Source organism: Lissotriton vulgaris, chromosome 2_1 (genome assembly GCF_964263255.1).
Source record: "Lissotriton vulgaris chromosome 2_1, aLisVul1.2, whole genome shotgun sequence".
NCBI lineage: Eukaryota > Metazoa > Chordata > Amphibia > Caudata > Salamandridae > Lissotriton > Lissotriton vulgaris.
The window spans coordinates 317571867-317590164 of NC_141687.1; the positions used below are offsets into that span (position 1 = coordinate 317571867).

Here is an 18298-nt window from a genome sequence, read left to right on the forward strand (position 1 = left end):
TGTGAAGAATCAATCTTAAAGGCGCTAGGATGCTTACCGATGTTTTTCTTTTTTTCATTTAAAAAGCAAAACATTGAAAAAATGGCATCCGATAGGGAGAACATAATGTAATAAGACTTGGCTTCCGTGATATTAAATTTGGCATGCTGATTGAAGCCACACTGCGTTGCATGCACCCCCATTTCAGCAGAAAAACTGCACCATTGTGATGGCCAATCCCAAGTGATGTCAAGGGGCGCTGCACTGAGGGGTGTGATTGTGACTTGCATTGAAGCAGTGGGAAGGTCAGGCTAGCACTTCTCACACGTGTTTGCGAGCAGCCAATGACCAAGTTTGACTAGGCAGGCAGGATAGATTGCTGGAAGAGTCCACCAAACACCTAGAACGACCTGCACCCCCAGAGATGAACAGAGCCAAGCGGGCATCAAGCGTTTCCCCAGGAGGCTGGAAGGGTGGTGGTTTTTTAGGTCTCGCCTGTCGATGCGCATGCGCATCGAGCAAGCGAGACTATGGGGGCTTATCCACTCTTTGTCCAACTTGCAAGGAATCGTGGCGATTCCTTGCAGTGCCCGTGACTTTTAAGCTCAATGCGCATGCGCATTGAGCTCAAAAGCGCGTGCACATGCCCCCAGCCGCCTGTCTTGCCTACTCTCCCGCCCCCTCACTTCTTGATTGCACGGCCGCTAGGCCGTGCCTCCCCTACTCTCCTCCTCCTACTCTCTTCCCCTCGCCGTCTGTTCCCGCACTCCTCCCACACCCCCGCTCCGCCCCCTCCCCTGCCTACCATGTCGCGTCGCATTTCTCCTCCCCCCTCCCCCCAGCCGCCTGCCTTGCCTACTCTCCCGCCCCCTCACTTCTTGATTGCACGGCCGCTAGGCCGTGCCTCCCCTACTCTCCTCCTCCTACTCTCCTCCCCTCGCCGTCTGTTCCCGCACTCCTCCCACACCCCCGCTCCGCCCCCTCCCCTGCCTGCACTTTAGACTGCCACGTATTTTTTCTTTTACGTTACTTCCGGGCCCTTCCATCATGGTCCGCTGCAACACGGGGGTTGAATAACACTCCTTACTTGGGAGGCTACATGGAATGATTGATGTAGCCTGCGGAAACATTGAAAACAGTGTGCTTATCGGAAATGTCACTTTGCATCATTAGAAACTCAAACATTAATGGGACAAAGTGGCAGGATCGGTAGCAGAAATGACTGTTGAATGCCCGAGCAAGCAGGAGATGTCGGATGCAACTCTGCCGTTTCTCGCACAGATGATAAGACAGCCGTTTGTCTCCTAAACACTTGTCTTCCTCCGTGCATTTTAGACCGTGACTGGTGAAAGAGCTCAACATCTGATTCGCTTTAATGGCTGGCCCCTTTACAACTCCCTGTGAGATCATGAATTTATTATGCAGCCCGCCCCCGCTACACTTGAAATCTAAAAGTCAAAATAGAGCTTCTGTTTGGCTCATGTTACACATAATGTAAGCTTATCACCTACCAACAAGGTGCGAGCTGAGCCTGTGTTCAGCTGCAGCCCGCTCGCGTCCCTGTGTTTCTTTTGAGTTCCCTCTGCCCTCTTCTTACTGTGCGGTCTCTGCAGCATTTTGACTCTTTGATTTGGACGTATTACACACCGCCAAGGAGCAGGGCTGCAGCATGCCTCTGCCTTGACACACTGCGGGTGTGTTCCTGATGGTTTTACCCACCCTCTTCAACCTCAGCCCCACCCGTCACCCCTCAAGTTACTCAAGAACCTGGCTTGCATAGTGCACGCCAGCTATGCGAGGCACAGAATCAGGTTTTTTTAATCCGGAGAGCCATCTCTTCACCCATGCCGGAAGAACGCAAGGGCTGGAAAGCCTTGAGAAATGAGGAGAGAGGCGGCAGACCCGCTGGCATCACGCGTTCTCAGTAATGCCACAAAACCGCAAGGGCATAGCAAAGCTTGGTAAGGCATCCCTCCAAGTTCCACAGACCACTTTGCAGGCATAAAGAGAAGGACTGTCGGGGGGGCACCCTCAACCCCTCACCCTCACTCACCCTCAACCCCTCACCCTCACTCACCCTCACTCACACTCACCCTCACCCTCACTCACCCTCACCCTCACTCACCCTCACTCACCCTCACCCACCCTCACCCTCACTCACCCTCACCCACCCTCAACACCTCATCCTCACTCACCCTCACCCTCACTCACCCTCAACCCCTCACCCTCACTCACCCTCACTCACCCTCACTCACCCTCAACCCCTCACCCTCAATCCCTCACCCTCAATCACCCTCACCCTCACCCTCACTCACTCTCAACCCCTCACCCTCACTCACCCTCAACCCCTCACCCTCACCCTCACTCACCCTCACCCACCCTCACCCTCACTCACCCTCAACCCCTCACCCTCACTCACCCTCACTCACCCTCACTCACCCTCACTCACCCTCACTCCCCCTTACTCACCCTCACTCACCCTCACCCACCCTCACTAACCCTCAACCCCTCACCCACCCTCACTCACCCTCAACCCCTCACCCTCAACCCCTCACCCTCACTCACCCTCAACCCCTCACTCACCCTCACCCTCACTCACCCTCACCCTCACTCACCCTCACTCAGCGCAACCACAGCATCTTCACTAAATATATTTAATAAACTTTAAGCTATTGGCAATATAAAATCAAATCCATTTTATTTACGTATTAATTATTAATTTTTTTTTAAAGCCATTGATTTTTTTTATATCAATACATATAAGTCACATATAAGTCCCGTTAATACAAAACATGTTGCTTTACAAATGCTAGAGGTGTCACATTTACAAAAATTATAACTATTGGCTTTGTAAAGAAGAAAGCTATTAATTTAGCTATTTAGAAAAAACAACACATAAATAAAAAACAAAAAAATAAATAACACCTATAGCTCAAACTTTACTACTGCGAGACCTATTGCATTTCCAATGCTTGTTTGCATTGGTGTGGGCCGGTTTTGTTACTGGGGGCCGGTCCTGCAGTGGTGCTGCAATATTGGTCCGCAGTAAGAAAAGCAGCAGTGTCTCACCCCCAGGCTGGTCTGACAACATTGCCAGGGCTGCTTTGGGTTCACAGTCCAGCCCTGGACATGAAGCACTCCTGGATGCCATGAACGTGTGGCTTTGTTCATCTCAAATTTAACCCCTCCCCTGCTGATGATGGAACCGTTCCGTCATCAGCTACGGTTGGGCTGTGCTGATGACGGAGCGGTTCCGTCATGGCCCGGCCGCCGCGCCTGCGCTGTGCTGATTTCGCGCCTGCGCGGCGCGTTCTATTGAGCGGGGCGAGCCATGACAAAACCGCTTCGTCACGAGCACAGCTCAACCGCGGCTGGTGACGGAGCGGTTCTGTCACCAGCATGCGGCCGCCGTGCGGCCGCCCACCCCGTTAGCGCTGTGGCCGAATAGCCGCCGCAGCAAAAGGGTTAATAAGGCAGTAGCAAACAAAAACATCCAGCTGCACGCTCAACCTTATTTTAACATCATGAGTAAAATCAGTCACAGAAATCCAAGCAGCACTGGAGATAGAGGAACCAATCAAAAGGCAAAGGAGAAACTCCCATCCAGCAGCAGCAGGAGAATCACTGGTAAACATAAAACTATTTTGATGATAGGGCTGCTGCCATCAATGTTACATCACTGAAGTCAGAGGGACTGTGAAAAATCAAGTATCAGACAAAGAACAAGTGTATCAAATGAGCCATGCCCCTTCAGGAGGAGAGCAGTAGGGGTGTAGAATGTAACTGGTGGTCCATTTTGGAACACTCTGTTGCAAATATATCACTACAGCATGGTGTGGTAGTGCACTTTATTTATGTGCAAAACATTTTCCATTCAAATGGCCAGTAAATTTGCACACCCATGTAGTTGTACAGATAATATTGTACAGCACACAAATGATGATGTGTGGAAATCGGGTTTGAGAGTATATTTATCATTTGCGCATCGCCAAGTAAATTGTCTTGATTTGTTTTGATCCCATTAAAATAATTTTTTCCATCACATTTCGGAATTACACAAGAATGTGAGGTATTTGTGCTTTCCTAACGGATGATATATGTTGTGCTTCCCTAACTTCCATACAGTTCAAGTTTTGTTATGTGTTCGGAAAAAAAATATCCTACAGCCCCTCCTTTTACACCAGCAAGATTGTCACACAGTTCTCATGAAAAAAATCCTCTCACTTTGCAGTCAAAGAAAGAAGAATTAACACCAATCTACCTACTAAAAGAATAAACAGCAAATTGAAGACAGAGCCTAACATTTGACCTTTCGGACAAGATAAGATATAAAGGCATCTTTATTGTATATTCATCTTCTGTACTCCAGCATGTTTATTTTGGAGGTGCTGCAGTACCCCTGGGCCTTGCGCGAAAAACTCCTTGTGTTGTCTTTGCACCAGCTCACATACATATTATTTAAAAAAATAACATTTTACACAGCATGACAATAGATTTTGCTATACACCAAGCAATACCTTGTTCATTTAGGATTAAAAATCCTCGAGAAGCATTATAGTTTGGGTATTGAGTACTGGAGACACTACATAGCAAAGTAATCTTGGGTTTTTTCAAATGACCCTGTGGCTTAGCCTGAATAAAGCTTTGGTTTCATATTGATCTACTGGGAGGGTTTAGGGTATTCCAGAATTGGCCAGGCGCGCACCTGAGTAACCGCAAGGTATTATACTGCTATGGAGTATAGAAATCCAGGCAAGAAGGGCGGGCGGTAATCCCTCACAACCGCTCAAGGTTGGATCAAGAAAATCCACACAAATTGCATAAAAACTGGCCAGTACAGAGGAACAATAAACCGATGTTTTATACCAAGAACTTTACATTATTTGAACTCCTTTTTCAGCACTATGTGGTCTATTTACTTTGAAATTTTCGATGTGCACGTTGACCCATGCTACTGAAACTCGAAATCACCCAGACATTATTATTGTTTTGTCCAGTGCAGGGGCTTTGTTGTTTTTAAAGCTTTGGTTTCAATTAGAAGCTTTTTCCCAGGAATGTGACACAACAGGGTTGACCTACCCATTTTAGGGAATAAACGAATTAATGCTGTGATGTTCTTAAGCGGGCGGAAAAATCAAAAAGAGTGTCTTAGCGCTATATGGAGAGTAAAGAGGAAAAAGAAAATTCAAAGGGTAAAAAGCCAGCTTTAAGTTTCTTTCTGAAGGGCCTCTTGCCTACAATTTGTGACAGTTCTACTGGTGGATGTAAAAAAACTATACCATATACTTCAATACCTGAGTGATGAGAGGAAAGAATTGACCAGCTAATTGACCGAATTGCCATGTTACTGAAAACAATATACTAACAATATACTGCAGGTTTATGTGAGGTTACTTGGAATGTTTTCAAGAAGTGCATTAAAGTAATGATTGAATGTACATGATATGTAAAAGGTATCTTATGAAAAATCAGCGACAATAACACATAGATCAAAGACAATGATTCATTGACTTGTAGAACCCCTTGTAATAAATGCACTTCTTGCGGTTAGGGATGCCAAATATATAAGTTGTGTGGCTGTAGTACGACAAGGGTGTTGAGGCCATACATCACCAGAACCACAAAGACCAGCTAAAAACAACCCAAAGAAAGGATAAGCACCAGAAACTCTGTGTTGGAAAGGACTTGGATAGTAGAGACTGGTGGGATGGGGCAGAGAGTGAGAGGAAGGTAACCAAAACCTTATTGTATAAGTTATCAAATCAGTAAAAAAGGGAGGTGAACTCAGAAGGTTAGGGGAAGAATTTTAGTTTCAGAAATAATAGAAGGAGGACCTTCACAGAAGGCTCATCCGTATGAGCCACTGTCCTTGGCTGAAGTGATGTGGGCACAATCAATCATAATGCCAAAACGCTTGCGACAGAACTAAAGGAAGTAAAAGCAAAGCAAAGGAACGCCAGAGGCAACACAGGATCACTAGGTAGACAAAACAGAAGCTGCTGGTCATTACTTGCCTTTGATTTCTTTGGGTGTGAGAAGAGCCAACACATACTTGGAAGGCTTGGGATATTAGCAAGTTTTAGTGAACTGTTTAGCAAAATCCTTACTTTTCCTCAGACATTAACATTCCTGAAACATTCACCCCATGATGTGCCAACATGCCTTGATCATAGTCTCACTAATTTGAAAGCAGCAATAGAATTAACTGATTTGTAAATCCTCTATGTAATGTAATGTAATGGACATTTCTACCGCGCTACTTCCACTCCAAGGAGTATCTTGGCGCATTACACAACTCAGATGGAGAGTTGGAAGGAAAAAGATGTCTTAATCTCTTCACACACATTACACCAGAGTCCGGCACACGGCATCAGGCAGAGAGAAAATCCAGGTTTTCAATGCCTTCCTGAAGGAGGCTTCTTGAGAAAAAGACCGCAGGGAGAGGGGGAGTTTATTCCAGGCCTTAGTTCCCAAAACGAAGATGGATTTGCCACCTTTAGTGGTCAGTTTGAAATGGGGTGTAGAAAGTAGGTTCTGGTTTGTGGATCTCAAGCAACGCGCTGGGTGGTATCTTTTGAACCCCTTCTGTAGGTAGGTTGGTCCACGTTGGTGGAAGGCCCTGAAAGTGATTAGGAGAAGTTTGAATAAAATTCTCTTCCCAATTGGCAGCCAATGCAAAGTATTCAGGGCTGTTGAGGCTGACGATCTGCACAACTTTCTGGCCAAAAATGGACAGCAGAGAGAGCGAGACCTTGACGAATAAAATAAGAATATTGCCTATATTTTTGTTTCATTTAACTCGCTCCAGACCTCAGTTGAGGTTTATGCGTTTCGTGGTCTAATTAAGATGTTTTGCATTTCGCTTTTCTTTTTCTTTATTCCAATGGGCAGACATTTTTTTCCATAAACTCGTTCAATGATATGGGTTTCTTATGCTGTACTCGAACTGCGTTAACCAATAAAAGTAACAGGGCTGCCTCTGCTACCCTAAGCTAGCTGCTGCCTGGATGAGTTCCTTCCTGCTACAAGAACACCCCAAACCCCGGCATATATCACCGGTTCTTACAGAAGATACACTGGGCTTGTAAGAGATGCAGGTCACCAATAGCTACTTACATTTTGTTCGTGCTCTGTGACTTGTAACAGCCTTGAGTAGGATTTCCACATGTGCACGTGCTCTCCCATCAATGTATGGGCTACTTATCACTTGAGGGTGCCTATGGGTTGATGCACTCCTAATGCATGTCTAGGCACATAGGTGGGTGGGAAAGTCGCAAACTTTTACAGAATTGTGCTGGTCTTTACATCACTGCCATTGGAGCTCATGATACACCTCACACCTGCTGTGATGCACATCTGCAGCACGCAGGTTTTAACTGTAGGATCTGAGGACCAACAAGGTGGCAAAGCTCCACTCACCCTCCAACCACCATTACAACACATTTGTTCTTACCTTTTCTTCAGTCCGCTGTCCGTGAACTTGTTGATTCTGGGAGGCGTTCCCGGCATGATCCTTTCTTTGACAATAAGCGGGGACCCTTCATTGTGAGACTTGTTCATGTTTCTGTGGAGCGACAGACCAGCAGGCGTATCAAGCAATGGAAACAAGCTTTACATTTATACACACTGAAAGGGCATTTCAGGCATGAATGTGACAAACAGGGACAGGTCTCATTATTTCACACAGGTGCAACACCAAGGCTGGGATTGCACCGCGTTTGGTGCGCATGCACGTTTAACTGATACTTATTTAGGCTGTGGCATTGCATCTCCAAATAACAAGATCTACTGGCTAATACTTCTCAAAATGCGGAATAACAAAGAATCAGCACAAACTGCAGGTCTGTGAGTCACAGCAGCAAGACCATCAGAATGCCAACATGGAATATCACCCAAGTGAGAATGATGTCATATCTCACATATTCATGCGCTCATCCACCTATTTCGCTCAGTGAATTAAGTACCCACTCCAGGGATCTATCTGTAACCTACATATCTCTCATGCTCATGTTCTGTGAGTGATGAAGGCTTGTACTAGTGTGCCCTGCTGGATCTGTTCTGCAAGCAGTGGAAGGTTGCGCATGCTGAGTTCTGAGAGCGAGGGAAGCTTGCTCTGCTACTGCCATACTACACCTGTTCTTTGCAAAGCTTGCACTGTTGCTTCATGGTCTACACCTGCCCAGTGATGGAGAATGTTTGTGCTGCTACCACCCTAGCTGTACCTGCCCTCCGAAAGAGGAAAACTTCCACTGTTTCTACCCATGGTCACTGTGGTCTATGAAAAAGTGGTGTTTCTACTGCTGTTGCTCCAACTTATGAAAAATAAAATATATATTAAATGTACTTACATAATATGATCTATGAACATGTGGCTGAGTAACAATATTTGATTTCAGAAATCTGTAGTCCTGAAACATAGGCACAGTATAAGAGGGCCAAAACGTGTAAACACAGAAGGAAAGGGTTGGTTGCTTGAGCCTCCTGTTTTTTTTTTCATCTTGTGTTGGGGAGACACCTGTAAAACATTTTTAGCTCACCTACACACACTTGTATTAAAGATCAAACAGTGTAACAAGGGTAGAAGATAAATGTTGCTATAAGAGACGTAACCTCCCCCAAACTAGGGAACCCATTACAAAGACACACTGTACAACCAGTGAACAGCAGGACTCCCAGATGCTCCTCTCTGCTAGCTGTGAAACACACTGATGAAGCATACCATACTAGGTAGGTCGGAATACATCAATGTATGCAAATTCAACAAGCGGTTTGGTTATTTCAGCCATGAGTGCTGTACTTCTTGAACACGTCCTTTAACTCCTCTCACTCCCTCTTTCGTGTATTAGTCACCTGTATGTGTGAGAGAATTGTGTGATGTTCCTTCTGCTACTGAAACCTGTCTCTTACCTATTGTTTGTGTGAGGGAAGTTTACACTGCTGCTGTCCGTGTTTTACCTTTATTAGGTTGTGAAGCTAGGTATAAAAGATTCTTTAGACAAATGGCAACATATTTACATTTCCAAGGCTTGTTTTAATGGATGATGTGACTACACCTTACAAAATATGTTAGCAGAGTTTACTTTTCCTTTTACATGTTAAGCTGGCAGCTTTTGAAATGGAAAGACAACTTTGTAAAATGTTAAAATATAACTGGCCAGTGGTTCCATGTCGTTGACAACACCTTATGCTAGTGATGGAATGTTAACCAATAGCACATTGCATGCTGCATGTTTAATTGCAAAATTACATTCCTAAAAGCAAAACTACAAGCCCCACAGGGCAACATGCTGTTGGCTGAAAAGCCAGAAATGGCTGATTGTATCATGGCACTGCTCTACAGGGCAGATTTGTGAAATGCAAAACACAATTCAGTTATTTATTTTTTAACCTTTATTTTTTGTATGAAGTCACGGGTTAAACCACATAACACTCCTTGGGGAAGCCGACTTGCTACAAGAAGTTTACAATGCGAGCAGCAGCAGCTAAGCATGTCTGAAAAGCCACTGAGGGCTTACAAACAACATTCGTGACAACGTCTTCCTATGCCCATTGTGGGCTGAGAGGTTGGTGATTTAGTTGCAGAAACTTCAGCAACACGTGCTGCCTCCGAGGGCCGAACAAACATTCTCATACACATGGGACTGTTTGAGGCAGCCAGTGGCGGGCATAGTTCTGCACATTATCAGTCTAATGACGTGCTGGGGTGTGGTCATCTGTCGAAAATGTGGGTTGCATAATCAGCAAGCTCCCTACGGCAATGGCTTTCTTTCACCGCCTTTATGAGGGCGCCACATCGCTGTCCACGGTGGGGGGAATGTGAGCCTGATGTCACAGCCTTTGAAACGCGCTGTCTCCCCGGGGTCTGCACGCGGCTCTACGTGCAAGGTGGAGACCACGGCCCTGCAGGAGTGGACACGTGGGGCCGTGCAGTTTTGCAACAGGCCCGCTCCTCAGGTCCTGTGCAGGCATGGGGCTGCCGGCGTTGGCCCTGTGTATGCCCACTGCGGTCCTGATGCAAAGCGAGAAAACAACAGAGGCAGCAGCCATGCTACCGGAGGTGCCTGTGGGCCCCGGGTAGGACTTCACCACTTTTAGAGGCCTCCCAACCTACAGGGGGCTGCAGAATACGAGGGAGAGCTGTCTGCCTAGGCTGTAGCGACTCTGCCTGGTCTGTAGCGGTCTGCCTGGCCTGTAGCGGCTCTGCCTGGCCTGTAGTGTCTCTGCAGCGATGTGGTGAAGAAGCCTGGGGCTGACCAGCTAGAGGTTTGAGATCCATACACAAAAGCCATAAAATACTTACCCAGCTCCGTCGTCGACAAGCGCACATCGTGTGCTTACAAGAGACACACCTCACCACTTCGGCGGCTCACACCCTGCGTGGAAATGGAGGGGGCAAGCCTTCCACACCTCATACTCTGCCTTTGTATGGGGAATTGCTGTATGGGTCCATTGTTCCTCAGGTCCTGTGCAGGCATGGGGCTGCCGGCGTTGGCCCTGTGTATGCCCACTGCGGTCCTGATGCAAAGCGAGAAAACAACAGAGGCAGCAGCCATGCTACCGGAGGTGCCTGTGGGCCCCGGGTAGGACTTCACCACTTTTAGAGGCCTCCCAACCTACAGGGGGCTGCAGAATACGAGGGAGAGCTGTCTGCCTAGGCTGTAGCGACTCTGCCTGGTCTGTAGCGGTCTGCCTGGCCTGTAGCGGCTCTGCCTGGCCTGTAGTGTCTCTGCAGCGATGTGGTGAAGAAGCCTGGGGCTGACCAGCTAGAGGTTTGAGATCCATACACAAAAGCCATAAAATACTTACCCAGCTCCGTCGTCGACAAGCGCACATCGTGTGCTTACAAGAGACACACCTCACCACTTCGGCGGCTCACACCCTGCGTGGAAATGGAGGGGGCAAGCCTTCCACACCTCATACTCTGCCTTTGTATGGGGAATTGCTGTATGGGTCCATTGTGGGGTGCCATTCATGGCATTGGACTCTGGAATAGATATACACAATAGATGCACCCCACGGCAGGACACCCTAGATGGATTACCTGTGGTGCTTGGAAGTATATATGCCTCAAACACTTCCTCGCACACCTGTCCATGGTCATTGCAGATTGGACAATGTATCCCTGGATCCTGGGTGGGGATTACAATGCAATGTGACCCTGATGTGGACCTTGATCGTTCACGCTACGCCTTACCCGATACGGCATGATCCGCCAGGCCAAAGGTCTGCAGACCTGGGTACAGGGATGGACTCTTCCAGATGCCTGGTGTAGATGTGATCAAAGAATGCGTGAATACTCCTTCTTTTCCCCATAACACACCCTACATGTGCAATTAGACTAAATACTCTGCACCACCTCACTTCGAACTCATGTCACTCTTGACACATGTTTAGGAAAAACCCTATCAGAGCCCAAACCTCTGGAACTGATGGTATCTTGGGGCCGGGTGCCAACCCCCTTTCCCACATGGAGATTACACTCTTGATTACTGGCAGACGGGGTATTTCAAGACATGTTAGCAAAAACAATGGATACCTACTTTGGGAAAACACTAACACTGCCTCCACGCCATTAGTGGAGTGGGAGGCATTTATGGTAGTGATAAGAGGAACATCAATTGGCTCAACTGTCCTCCGGAAGATGAACCACGTAGAGGGCAAGTTGGGTCTGCAGGAGCAAGCCGTAGTGGCATATGTGACACATGCATCGGAGCTACAAGCAGCGATGATCGATTACGCAGAACTACTTGAGTGGCTGCGTGTTATTGATTATGGGGTGCATGTGCAGTAATCGCATACAGAGGCTGAGAAATCTGGTACTTTATTGGCCCAGATGATCAGAGCTACACCTGCACCCGTTCCTATCCTTGATATCCTTACCCCCAGATGACCCACGCAACTACACAACTCAACATTAATAAGGCTGTCAGAAAATATTCTGTGAACCTCTACTCAGCTCCTCCCCAGGATGGATTATTAGCCATCCACACCTTTTTACGTGACTTGAACCTGCTGCATATACCCGCTGCAGACATAGAGGCTCTCGGGCCACACTGGCTGCTGGCGAAATTCGTGAATGCATTAAGGAGTTGCATGGCAATAAAACCCCAGTAACAGATGGACTCCCAGTAGAGTTTTATACCACTTTTATTTCCATAAATCCAGATTTAAATTCATTCAGTTCTATATTTTGCACCCCATATACCTAACACGACACAGGATTCATGCCATGTGTCCTACTGTTTCACCAGCAAAGCCCTATTATCATGACCCAGACGCTGATCTGTCTCATATGCTATGGGCTGCCCTGCATTATCCTCCTACTGGACACAAATCAGTTCTGCATTAAAGGGCTTGACTGGGAGGGATAATTGGCTACTATCTGAGAATTGTATCTTGGGCCTTTATCCTCGCCCTTAGGGCACTGAGGTGTTGGCACGGTTTTGCGATTTGGCGCTTATACTGGCTAAGTGGCTCTTGACTAGGCGGTGGAAATCTGCCACTACCCAGGTGGTGTTCCACTGGAGGTGGAAAGCTGGGAAAGCCCTATTTTCTACCGGGAGGAATGCAAAGGGCGACAGAAACAGACAATAGCAGTGGTGTGGATGCACCATTGGAATACTTTGAAACACTGGGATCCAGATCACTGAATACCCACATCAGTGTGTCCCATGCACAGTATCACAAACCAGAATACTATTTGCTCATAAATGTGCGTACATAGTATGTTAAATGCGTTTCTGTAATGGATTTAAGTTAAATCGCACGAAACCTATAGGACTTTACTTATTCATATATACACACCGATCCAACAAAACTCCTATATTATAAACAAAGTTTCCGGAGAGAGCCAGTACCAGAATACAGTTTGAGTACTCGCAAACATATTTCATTTAACCTCGCTATTCACCTGTAAAAGCACATGCTAACATTGTCAAAGGGGTCATGGGAATAGAAAATGTGTCCATGCCGACAGCCATATCAAACGAATGTGTGAAGTATGTTGTAAAAGTCGGGCCTGTACTTCTGGAAACGTGACAAATCTTAGGCAGGAAATGCCAGCGTGGTTTATTATAATTCCTGACATGTACGTCCTCAACTGGCGTGGCTAAGACGGCGGCCCAAGCGCTTGTAGGGGAACCGCAGTGATTAACACAAACTGGGGCAGTGTGCCAGCTGCTTCTGGGGTGTAAGTTATGCATGTTAGGGCCATGGTTTGGCAATCCCTACTACTCACAAAGAGTAGCCTTAGGCACCTTGGATGAAGACTTTACGCTACCAGCAATAGAGTCAGATCTTTGTAGGACGACAGGCAACAGGATAAGGGCCGTGAATGACAGCCCCTGGAAAAATAACAACTCAAACTGGCTTAGAACAAGGGTGCCTCTTAGCCCCCCTGATACTCTTTTCGCTATACATTTGGGATCTCCCAGGCTATCTATTACAGAGAGAGGGTATAGCAACATCCATTGGTGGTAAAGTTATAGCCTGCCTACTATACGCAGACAATATAATAATTTTAAATTGTACCCCTAACGGATTACTAAGTCGTCTGCAGGCGTTACAACAGTTTTCTGACACCCATCACCTAAAGATTAACATCTGGAAAAGTAAAATGATGTGTTTCCTTGGCAAGAAGAAACCCAAATATGCTGATTTCTCTAGATCTATGGGCTCCCAAAAATGTGAAATAGTAAACTGCTATATGTTTTTGGGGAAGACAATTTGTGGCAATCTTAGTGATGATGCCCATATAGAGAACAACAAGAGTAAAGCTCAGGACCAGGTCACAGGATTGGGTGCTCTTTCTAGGGCTGCGGGTCGAAGACATTTCTCTGATCTCCTCGAGGGCTATCAAGCGATATTCCCTGTTAGCCTACTGTATGGGTTGGAGCCGATTGGAGAAGCTAATTTGGGCTTCTCAAATAAGGGCAAATATTGAGAAATATATCTTCGGTTAATTCTGCAATCTCAGCGGCTGCCTTAAGGCTGGAAATGTGATTAAGAAGTGCATATGTCCAAGGTCTGTTTGTGGTAGTATGCTGGGTTGCCTGCATAGTGAGGAGTAAGGAAAACTCACTAAGGTCACTTATAAAGGAAGACATTTTAGACGATAAAAAGGACAACTCAGTATTATATAGAAATGTCCTCTTAGGTGTTGATCAATTACATTTAGATCCCAACTATGTCCTCACACTAACAGTGCCACAATTAAAAGCTGCCCTAAAACAGGCTACATGAGCATTAGGCTTTCGCCTGGACTGGGAGACGTGCCTTAAAAAAGGGATTTCCAGTATATACCAACTCCATCACAGAAAATAGTGTGAAACCATACATTTCTTAGAACTTGCCTGATGGGTTGAGACGCTTCTGGATCCTGCTGAGGTTGGGTATGCTTCCGCTCAACCCCCTTATGGCCAAATGGTTTGGAATCTCCCCTGAATTTAATTCATGCCATAACAGGATTCAAGAGTTCAACCATGTCCCATTTGTTTGTCCAGCACTTTTATTACACTATCGAAAACGTGTGAGGCCCATAGGCGTGCAGCTATCTATATGATCGGTTACTAAAGCACTACCGTTAATTTATGCGCCTTAGAATTAAATGGTTTGCAATAGAATTTTTCTTAATTAAGTGTTTTGCTATAGAATTTTTACTTTTTTAAGTGTTTTTTTTTAATTTATACTGATTTTATGGTTATTACAGTATTGTAGTTTTAACGAGGATTGGGTTTCCCTATGCATACCACGTGACTCTAAATGCTAATGTTTATTTTCTAATTGTTTTTCTGTGGATCTCTTCAGAGTTCCGTAACATAAACAAAATGTGACGTTAATGTATACACCTTGGGCCCATACAAGCGACAGCCACACACCAGACGCTCACTCACCTGTTTTGGGACCTTTCCCTTGCCGTCCTGACCCGGACAGCCCTAACTGGTAAGACAGGGGAGCTGGGAATGGTTCTCCCGGCTTCTAAATCCAATGTGCCAAATTGCCAACAATAAACTCCACTGGGGCCCTCTGATCCTGAGGCGCTGAGCCCTGCTGAGCCGCGCTGAGCCGTGCTGACCCGTTCCTGTGCGGAGCTCCGGGACTATGCTGCTCACAGCTGGATCCTCCCGGGTGAATGGTACAGCCCTGTACTTCAGCGAGCGGGTGAAAGTCGGCGGCTGGGCGAACCTGTTGAGCGCCGGGCATCTGACAGAGGAGGCACGGCGGTACCACTGTAAATAACTTGCCGAAGAACACACAACTCCGGTTGGACCACTTGGTGAGCAATATTAATTGGATATTTACCGACACTGTAACAGCTGTATGTTCATAATAATAGCCGCGCACACAGTCAGGAACGTGCCTCCTGCTTCCGCCACCGGTGACACGCGCACCTCGCGAGGGATGCTATTGACATTCCAGGATGCTGAAGCACACCTGTGTTATGTAAATATTGTGCATCCCAATGAATTCTTCATGACGGTGGAATTCATGTCAGGCAACACCTAACACGCTTCCGAGACGGTCAGGTAATCCCCTTTCAGGAATGTGCCCCAAATGTATACATTTAGTGATAACCTAATAACTCTGTGTTGGTGTAAACTAATGACAGCCGAAGCTGAGACTGTTTCTCCTAAGTGAGCTTCCTTAAGGCCGACTTTGGAACCTCGGGACGTAGGTTCGAGTCCCGGCCTCGGCGCTAAACTCAGTGCATAGCTATTTTGCATTTGTATAATCACCACTTGCACCCGATTTTGTGAATAGTCTTACAACCCCCCTATCGGTGTAATGTACCGCGCTGCAATTGCTTTCTATCTTTGTTAGCGATATATACATGCCAATACATACATACAAGATATTGAGTCATGCGGTGGTATAGCCTCAAATCTCCCTCCCTTTGTGGCAAGATGAAAACCTAAACATGTATTAAAATGCTCAGGGCAGACCAGCATTGAAACCCTGGTGGCCTCTTTTTTTGTCTGTAGCAATCTACCCCAAAGGAGTGCCCAGGCATAGGCACGCCTCACAGAGCTATGCATGAATATGTCACTCCGGTCTCCTATTCGGGGGCGCCTTGCCACTTGCACATATCGTTCAGCCCCCCTGTCGCTACACAGCCCTTCATTTCAGCCCCAGCATACAATGCATGTGATGGAGGAGCATGCTTCCCTCTGGTGGTCCCATTGCAATGATACTCTTTCATTGCTATTGGAAAATCTCTTTATGTGGCCCCCAATTAGGACTCCTGGGAGAAGAGAAGGGCACATCGGAAAGGACTTGTTCTCCTTTTATGCCAACATACTTTAGAAGTGTAGCAGAGTTGGCAATATCATGTCCTACAAGTCAAATATAAAACTATCACTCCATTGTAATTAATAATAGTTAAACTGTTCACACTAGGGTGATATTTATGTAAACAATATTTAAGACACATATTTATGTCATACAATATTTCTGTATATAATTGACATGCAACTGCTGTAATTAAGACCACATAATTGCTCAGGTCAAGGTATCTCAAACCATGCTTGCTGGAGCTCGACACAAGTATGAATGAAAGAACCTCATTGATACAAATAAATAGAAGTTCAGATATTGGACTGCAATGCTATTTTTATTTATTTAATTTGTATTTATAAAGTTTTGTATAGCACAAACATGACCTAGGCGAGTATCAGAGCACTTCACAGTTAGGGTAGTTAGGAAAAAATAGTGGGAAAAGAACATTAGTTAGATATATGTGCAAGGACTTAACATGACCCAGACCGGTATCAGAACTCATATTTAGGGTCGGGCAGATACAGTAGTGAGAGAAGAACATTCAGTACATATATGTGCATAGTGTGCTAACTATAGAAGTCCCAGGTGTACAACAATGTAGTAGACAATCAAAGTATCAGAATAGAGGTTAGTAACTAAGCAGAGGAGCCAAGGTCTTTAGGGCAGAAACTTGTTTGTTAGGATTTTTCTCATTTCCTTTTTAGGTCTCGCCTGAGACAGTGCATGCGTGACATTTAGAAAGTGACTTTTAAAAGTGCCACCAGAGGTTTTTGCTGGCCTACAGCTTGCGTTCACGAGCTAGTGCACGTGCAAAGCTGCCATCAGTGTTTATATTGCCGTAATGAGGCACCTCTGCTTGCACTACCCCTCTCCCTTTACCCCCTCCCTCCTGGTCAGCTTCATTTGTGTCTTCTAGCTTTGAATCATGCTCCTCTTCTCGCACTCCCCCTCCCTTCTCCCCCTCCCCCTCTTCGTCAGTTTCATGTGTGTTTTCTATCACTGTGAATGCTCCTGCTTCCACCAGGCACACACACCACCAGCCGTCGGTACACGCTTCCACCAGGCACACACACCATCAGTCATCAGTGAACGCTTTCACCAGGCACACACACCACCAGCCGTCAGTGCACGCTTCCACCAGGCACACATCACTAGCCATCAGTGCACGCTTCCACCAGGCACACACACCAGCAGCCATCGGTGCATGCTTCCACCAAGCACACACACCACCAGCAGTCAGTGCACACTTTCACCAGGCACACACACTACCAGCCGTCGGTGCACACTTCCACCAGGCACACACCACCAGCTGTCAGTGCACGCTTTAACCAGGCCCACACACGCCACCAGCCGTCGGTGAACGCTTTCACCGGGCACACGCACCACCAGCCGTCAGTGCAGCAGGCAGGCTCTTCTTAGAGTTTTTTGGTAAATATGTGTTCGATGCTTGGGAGGGAGTGGGTCTAGTTTCCTTAACTCATGCTGAGTATGCAGGTGCAGTGCATGAACTCCTGTGTGAGTGTGTCATTCTGCCTGGGGCTCACTCACTCCACAGTTGTAAATTGCGCCTGCACCAGGCTTTTTCTCATTTGCAGAGTTCGGCGCATGCGCATAGCTAGTCAGCCCCACACCCCGGGAATGACTACTTCCTACAACCAGAATGGAAACAACATTCAGAGCAATGAAACAAGTTCATTTGATGCAAAGAACTGTTAACAAAAACCATGTCCAGCTATTGTAGATCTGGCAACTGAAACAAAACAGCAACAAAAAACAAACAAGCATTGGCATAGCCAATAGGTCTCGTATTTTGGACCCTTTAAGTATTTAGTTATGCAGCAGAATATCCTTGGTGCAACAACACCAATTGTTGCATGGCTAAACACTTATAAGGTCCCAAATGCGAGACCTATTGGCTATGCCAATGCTTGTTAAAAGAAGGAGTAGATGAGATTCAACGGACTTCCGAAGGAAGAGAGTCCCAAATCTTTGCGGCAATGCCTGAGAAAGATCAGTGACTCGTTCTCTTTTTGTCGAAAATCTG

At 46.4% G+C, this 18298-nt stretch overlaps 1 protein-coding gene across 2 annotated transcripts in view; it reads right to left on the bottom strand.

Annotated features, from left to right (window-relative positions):
• The window catches only part of TRPV3 (transient receptor potential cation channel subfamily V member 3), a 75929-nt gene extending 60782 nt beyond the window's left edge, over positions 1–15147 (bottom strand). For both annotated transcript variants that reach the window (XM_086955017.1, XM_086955016.1), the window contains exons 1-2: positions 14871–15147; positions 7433–7543 (exon numbers count right to left, since the gene is read on the bottom strand). In XM_086955017.1, coding sequence (XP_086811143.1) covers positions 7433–7539 — 107 coding nt within the window. In that variant the 5' untranslated portion in view covers positions 7540–7543; positions 14871–15147. The remainder of the gene's footprint in view (positions 1–7432; positions 7544–14870) is intronic.
• Between the last annotated feature and the right edge of the window lie 3151 nt (positions 15148–18298).